The sequence below is a fragment of the Alosa sapidissima genome, chromosome 7 (genome assembly GCF_018492685.1).
Source record: "Alosa sapidissima isolate fAloSap1 chromosome 7, fAloSap1.pri, whole genome shotgun sequence".
Taxonomy (NCBI): Eukaryota; Metazoa; Chordata; class Actinopteri; order Clupeiformes; family Clupeidae; genus Alosa; species Alosa sapidissima.
In genome coordinates, this window is record NC_055963.1 from 31,781,576 (window position 1) to 31,789,075 (window position 7,500).

Below are 7,500 nucleotides of genomic sequence, written 5' to 3' on the forward strand. Positions count from 1 at the left end.
AAACTATTCATGTCAACCCTGAGTATGTTATTGAATGCAATCAATATGCTGTGTGCTCTAACAGTTAGCATAATTGCCAGCACAGCAATTTACAACTTGTCTAGCACATGTACTAAATGCATCATGAAGCAGATAAGTTCACAGTGGAGAGAGAGATGCATTACAGTACCTCCAGAAAAGTTGGCTTCTAAGTAGTCGATGATCTGGTTGTAGTCGCTGACGATGGTGTCGCCATGGATGAAGACGGGCACCTCCTCGCCCAGGTTCAGCCTCATGAACCAGGGCTCCTTGTGTTCGGTCAGCGGTAGGCTGACATCCCTCTCCTCACACAGCAAACCCTTCTCATTAATCACCAGACGCACCTGGGTAGAGTGGCAAACACAAACACATTCCCATGAGCATTGGCTGTCTTGGTTTTGTTTTATACATCACTACACTGGAATATGCCTTTAAGCTTGGTGTTTACGAGATTGTTTTAATATTTTTTAGAATTTTTTGCAATTTGTATGGTATGACCCTGAAAAGGAGAATCTATAGCACACAGCTCATGTGAATATCATGAACAAAACATGTTCAAAGTTGTCTAGCTTTCTATACCAAGGGATTTGTGGTCAGATGCATGTGGCACATATACACACTCCTTTTGCGGCGGCCAAAATCCACCTGAATGCCAAAGTTGAATTTAACACATGTTCACTTAACGTACTGTTGATGCTACAATTGGCTAGCACTGTAGCAGGAGAAATGCAAAGCACATCAGATCAATGCCAAATGAGCTGAAATCATGATAAAGTGCATGGCCATGCCATAACCAGTAGATACATTTCAGGAATGTACACAAAATTAATGAATGCAATTGTTCCTGCAGAACTTGCTGCCGGCAGCAATTAAACACTTGCTCAACTCCCTGGGATTTTAAAATAACAAATTGGGATTTCATTTGGGCAGTGTTACCCAAAAGTTGTACCATAACATGGGGACCTCCTCTGACTGACCTGTTTCATTCTGAACTGGACTCCAGATGGAATACAAAGCCGCCTGTTGTGTTCGGGCTGTTACCTCTAAAATGTAATACCCATTAAACCTGTGCTAGGTGAACTGTTCTGATGAAAGCTTTGTGAAAATCTCCTTTATTTTATTTGTCCGGAGCCAGTCATTTCGAAATCATCACCACTTCAGACGTCTGAGCCCTCAATTAATGGCAATTATCAACCCTTAATCTTCACATTTAACACACAGGTTATTGACTGGTAATAAATGCCCTCTGCACTGATGTGTGAGAGAAGTGTGGCGCTTGTATTCAAACCCATCCATGCCTCCATTGAGTCCCTCAGCCCATCACAGCTCTACTGCATCTACCCAGAGCGGCTGCCCTCTGCAGAGTTTACATTTCCTCCACAGTATTTAAATTACATGCTGTTGGTCTTGGGAGCCGCTGCAGCACCCAATACTGCTGGAGTTCAACAGACAGTCCTGCAGTTCAAAGCAAGTCATGGTGACAGAGGCCTGTTGTCTGGGCCCCTTGCACATACAGTCCCGCGAGCTGCAACTCTCTCAGGTGCCTCACCTCGCCTATGTTTTGGCTTTCCTCGATCACAGCAGTGGCCAACAGCAGTGGCCAGCAGAAGCAGAAACACTTAGAGGTCTCTAACATCCAGCACACCCTGGCCAAGTGTCACTACCACTGTCAGCTGATATGTCCAGCGGAGGAGAGAGATTTTAAGACGCTTCAGTGAGAATCAGAGGAATCAGTGTTCGACTCCACAGATCTACTCACTATAGCCTGGGTAACAAGAGGCTCAAAACACCACAGGAACAGCAAGGGCCACCATGGACTCCTCTCATTCTGAGACTTCTGAATGTGTGCAGAGTTGACAACTTAAAGCATTTAATGAAGATTTTGAAAGGTGGGACAGACAAGATAAGTTTCAGTGATATGGATACTTTACTTGCAGTCAACACAAAAAGCAGTCTGGACATAGAACACACATACACACACACACACACACACACACACACACACACACACACACACACACACACACACACACACCAGTATCAGAGCTGGGTTACAGTGTGCCAGGGCACAAGCTCCTTGTACAACAGTAAAACATTTCCTCTGACATGATTACAGCCTGGTCAGCCCGTAGGGTCCTGCTGGACTCTGCCTCTCTGATAATGCAGATTAACAGCCATCCCCTCCGGCTCTGCAGCCACTGCGTTGGGGTGATGAGTGGCATTAGCGGGCACACTTGGTCTGGCTCTCTGCCACAGGCCTTCAACAGCACAAGCCCCCACCCAAGATCACTCACACTCACCCAAGGAACACGCTCGCCAGGTACATCTGAACAGACAGAGTACTCCGCTCATACAACTTACTCTCAATAAGAATATACAGACGTATGGACATTTAAGTCAACACAAATAAAGCATACCTTTACCACAGCTACCATTTATTTTACCCAATAACCTCTGCTATATCTCCTATTTTTACACATGAACTACACATTTACAGCGAGCCACACCAAATTCATCCAACTCATCTAATATCCACAACATCTCGCTGCTACATTCCAACACACAAACAAGGTCTTCATCTCTATTCCGTCACCAAACCTACGCATCTACCAAGAGTCACTTCCCAAACAAAATACAAAAATAGTTACCCCTACATTAGGGACAATAACTAGGTACCCCTAGTCACAGTGTCAACCATGCAGAACCACTTACAGTGACAATTTAGCCTCTTCTCTTTATTTGTCTTATTTTGATATACCTACTGTGCTATAGTCTACTCTGAGTACAGGTCTTTGATCTTTGATTTATACCATTCAGATCAAGATGCAGCAATAATACACCCTAAACATGTATCACATTCACTTTGACACACACACACACAACACACACAAACATACACACACACAAACAGCAGTGTAATAGTGTTATCCAGCAGGCCTGTCGCCAAACTTTGAGAGAAGCACCTGTGTGGTCATTGACAGAAAGACCTCTGTAGATGTGATTATGTTTACAGAAACTGACATAGATCCACAATCTACATCCTAAAAGCTAAAAGCCTACATCCAAATTCTCTGTCTGGATCTATAATTTACTATAATTTACTTAATGTAAAGTTCAAGTCAAAGCTTTGGGACTACTGGACAGAGAGAATGACAAGTTGACCATGCTCACATTAAATAAAGCACGATCTGCACCTGAGGCTTCCGGGACTGCACATGTTTCTGTGCAGGCGACCCTATCGCTACCCTAGGTGACCGAGACGCGAGTCAACGTTGAGCCCAGAGCCCCAGAACCTCGTCCCGGCCGACAGGCTAACCTTTACATTAACACTCCAGACAACCGATGCAACATATAGGCTAACCATAAAGCAAAAGAGACAACCATTGCCAGTTGATTGTTTTTCTCAAAGCTAGCTGATTTCAATGAATTATTTAGTGTCATCTTTAAAGCTAAGAAGATTTAGCTCAAAATGATATCGAATTGAGTAATTTGGTAACAATGTCAATGTTTATTCCATAAGCGTTTCCAATCGACACAAAAATACGGCAGGATATTGACAAGCAATCACGAATCCTAGTATACTGTATCCCCATAGAACTAGATATTTAGGTGGTGCAGCAGTTTCGTAATATCTCCCAAAAGACATCGTCTTCTCACGATGGAGACATACAAAACTCTCAAATCGGAAAGACTGATAATACAACAGCAAATAATTCGGACAATCCCAGTAAAAACGCCGAGCAAATGACATGTCATTTACACAGACACCTCCATTTTCCTGCTGTGATATTACCTTTTGAGAGGCGAAGGACTGCGTCCAGTGATATAACACGAGCCTATCTTTGGAGAAGGGTTTGGGCTCTATTGTAGGTTCTTGGCTTTCGTCTCCATCTGTTTCTTTGCCATCTTCTTCCATGGCAGAGATGGGCCACCAGCTACAGTTGGTGGGGGTAACATGGTTGGAAGACGCCATGACAGAGGATTTTGTGCGTGTGAGAGGGTACCAGGGAGGGAGTGAAAGGGAGAGAGAGGGAGGAACGGACGTACGGATGAGAGAGAGAGACAGAGAGCGAGAGAGATAGAGAGCGAGCGAGGGAGAGAGCAGGGGATTTCAGCACCACGAACAGAGCATCATTGATTAGACGTCGACGCTTCACTCAATCCCTTTCAAAACCCGGTCCCGTGTCCGTAGACTCAGTGACAAAACCCACGGATCCTTTTAGATAGAGACGCAGAGTGAGCTCCATCCGAGGCAAACATGCAGTGAAGCATGGGGAATATTAGACATATGTGTATTACATCACAGAGCGCAAACATGCGCCGTAGAAGTCCCCGAGAAGCCACTCAAGCGCGTTTCACGCGAAGGTCAAAGTGCACATATTCTAGTATCGGCATAAAACACACAGTCATCACCAAATTAATGTTTACTTTAGAAAAAAAACGACTGCAACAACATTCGCACTAAAATACACTGTCAGTAACATAGATGTCAATACATCAAGTTTTATAAATGATATTTAATCTAAGATATAAATGTCAAAAAAATGTATTTCGTTATCTAACTTTTGTCAATCTGTTAGAAAACATTATGTGGATGGAAATGTGCAAAAGAAATAGGTTTCTTATTAATGCTATTCACCAGGAGAGGGAGCCTTCCTATTACCTGTCTTTTACAGTATGCACCTGCAAACGAAACGTCAATAAATCTTTTCAGCACGTAGGTAAAGACATTAAGAGTTGAGAGCCGCCTGAGTACAGTTCTGAGTGGAAACAGTGGGATTTAAGCAGTATTCGCATAGAATATACCGGTATGGGATTAATTCAGTGTCCATATTTGACAAAAAGTTTAATAGATATTCCAATTTGTATGAGACATTCAGGACAGATCACGGATATTTACACGTCTACGACTATTGCCTTGCTTTCTGAACTTTCAAATCGTTTTTTCCCCAAGTTGATAGCCTAACCACTACACCATTGGGGACTATGCTGTGATTTTAGAGCATATTCCCAAGAGTCCTCTAAGCAGGTGGCCGCTAGAGAAAGTCACGATTTCTTAATTGCCACGAGATTTGTATGATCTGAGATGCAGCCATGTGCATACTACCTGTGCTGATGCACGGGGTCTCAAAACATCACGACTTGTGATGTTGGCCAGAACTCGCACGCCAGGACGCGCCATGCTCCGCCCTCCAGCTTGCCTACCCCACATACACCCCAAATACATACATACTACACACATAGCCTACTAGCATACAAACGCTAGACGAGGCTGAAGTTACGCTAGGCTATTAGAATATAACAAGGCCAATTAGACACCACAATTCTTTTAGGCTAAAAACGCGCGCACATAGAGTAGCCCTATGCATCTTCAAGGTCCATCCTGCTTTTTATTCTGAGATTTTCAGATTTACTCTTGTGGTACCACATTTAATTAATGTTTCTCGAAGTTGACGTATTCATTTAAGTTGTTATAGATTTTAACTACAAAAGCATGGCATATCCAACATTCAGTAAACGACGTTGTCCGCACAGTTCTGTGATCCTAACATAGAACTGTCTGAACTTGATATGGTCATAAGCCCGCCCAGCCCCTAGGCAGCAAGTGCTTGGCACTGCTTTTAAAAGTGCCTTGTTGCGGGGTAAGGATTGGGTTGTATTTTTGGATCCGAGAGAGGATCTGCTCGCCTTGTTAGGTCTGTTATAACGCTTCCAGCAGCAGCAGGCGCGTGGAGAGCGCGCGAGAGGGGCGGCAGGGAGAGGGGCGAGGGGCGCAGACACCCTCCACCGAGCCATGGATGATCAAAGGCTTTTAAGACTGATTTAAATCAAAAATCAACTTTATGAACAACATGCAAAAGAAGACAACATTTTCCTTTAACTTAAACCAATGTTTCAGTTTCCATGAAGTTGCAAATCGAAGAAGTTTCGGAATCAAGAAAGTACTACCTGTCAACTGTTGGATTAATGCCTGAACCAGAATTCTGGAATCATCCTACAAGAGTCGTATAAGTTTACACGCGCGCTGTGACATTGTATGGTGGAAAATATGAATATTACAATAAGAATATGGATTCATGAATGCATTTATAGACATTTTGGGACAACATTAGACGAAGAGGAGTAAAGGTGATAACAGTATCAATTTCGCCTCCCGACTTCTTTGAGGGCAATTGATTTATTAGTATCGAGTGATTTGAACTGACGTTGCGTCCACTCCGAGTAGTAGAAACATGAGTGGGGGCAGGTTTGAGTTTGATGATGGTGGGGCATACTGTGGAGGTTGGGAGGGGGGCAAAGCGCACGGCCATGGGATCTGCACAGGACCTAAGGGGCAAGGGGAATTCTCGGGCTCCTGGAATTACGGATTTGAGGTGGTCGGGATCTACACCTGGCCAAGCGGAAACACGTACGAGGGGTACTGGTCTCAAGGAAAGCGCCACGGCTTGGGCATAGAGACAAAAGGACACTGGGTATACAAGGGCGAGTGGACTCACGGATTCAAAGGAAGGTATGGCACGCGCCTCAGTCAGGGAAGTGGCGCCAAGTACGAAGGTACATGGAATAATGGACTTCAGGAAGGATATGGCACGGAGACTTACGCAGATGGAGGTAAGATTTTTACAACACCGTGAAACATACACACACAAAACATCACAAATGCACGCACGAATTGTTTGCAACATCCATCATTACGCAATTGCGTAATGGCAATTATGGACAATTTAGCATTTATAACTAAGATACTTTTGTGTTCAAATGTGGGCGGTGTCCTCATTAACGCACCCGATTTTTACCTTTGAGCTATTGTAATGTATAAAAATATAGCTCCGGTGTATATTAATCCCATTGACTCGATGGTTACCATGTAACCATTCCCAGTGATGTACTCGGAACTCCCCCTATTACCGTTCGGTCCCGTATTTCCGCCGTCTTGTGTGTATGTGTCACTTAATATCCATTTCTATACGAACCAAGACGGCTGATTCCTAAAGAAACGCAAGCACCCACACCATAGGTGTATCTAAATTAGCTATGTACCAAAAATGACATTTTACCGTGACTCGAAGAGCTGTAAACAGTGTTGTAAGGCTGCGTGTACACATCCGCTTGGAGCTCCAGTGGAATTTTAATTTCATGACGAGAATTCTCGGTCTAACCGTTCATGTGCCATTGAAACGGCGTAAATTGGCGACCCATCAGGCCAGCACTATAACTCCGAGTGTGGTAAACAAAATACGGATATTTCAGGCAGTAAATGCTCCCGTTAAGAGCCAAACCAGATTTTGTTCAAATCTACACACCTATGGCTACTGAAAAATGTAAGGTTCATTTAGCAAATGTTATTCTGAAGTGTTAACAAAAGTGGTGATAATTGGGGGTGTTACGATACTGGGAAAAGTGTCTCTGCTCCAAGGAGAAAGGTTCCTGTAGGTGTCTCCTGCTTGGTTCTCCATGATTCTGGAGCATATCAACAAAGCA

The 7,500-nt window shown here is 43.8% G+C and overlaps 2 protein-coding genes across 3 annotated transcripts in view; one reads left to right on the forward strand and one right to left on the reverse strand.

Moving 5' to 3' along the window:
- gdap1l1 (ganglioside induced differentiation associated protein 1-like 1) overlaps positions 1-4,258 on the reverse strand; it is a 10,036-nt gene extending 5,778 nt beyond the window's left edge. Inside the window, exons 1-2 of the mRNA XM_042098781.1 lie at positions 3,812-4,258; positions 170-362 (exon numbers count right to left, since the gene is read on the reverse strand). Of these exons, the coding sequence (XP_041954715.1) occupies positions 170-362; positions 3,812-3,991 (373 nt within the window). The 5' untranslated portion in view covers positions 3,992-4,258. The remainder of the gene's footprint in view (positions 1-169; positions 363-3,811) is intronic.
- A 1,446-nt stretch (positions 4,259-5,704) lies between these two features.
- Positions 5,705-7,500, forward strand: part of jph2 (junctophilin 2) — an 18,657-nt gene continuing 16,861 nt past the window's right edge. Inside the window, exon 1 of one of the 2 annotated variants that reach the window (XM_042099570.1) lies at positions 5,705-6,630. In XM_042099570.1, the coding sequence (XP_041955504.1) occupies positions 6,252-6,630 (379 nt within the window). In that variant the 5' untranslated portion in view covers positions 5,705-6,251. The remainder of the gene's footprint in view (positions 6,631-7,500) is intronic. The other variant, XM_042099569.1, reaches the window with a different exon arrangement.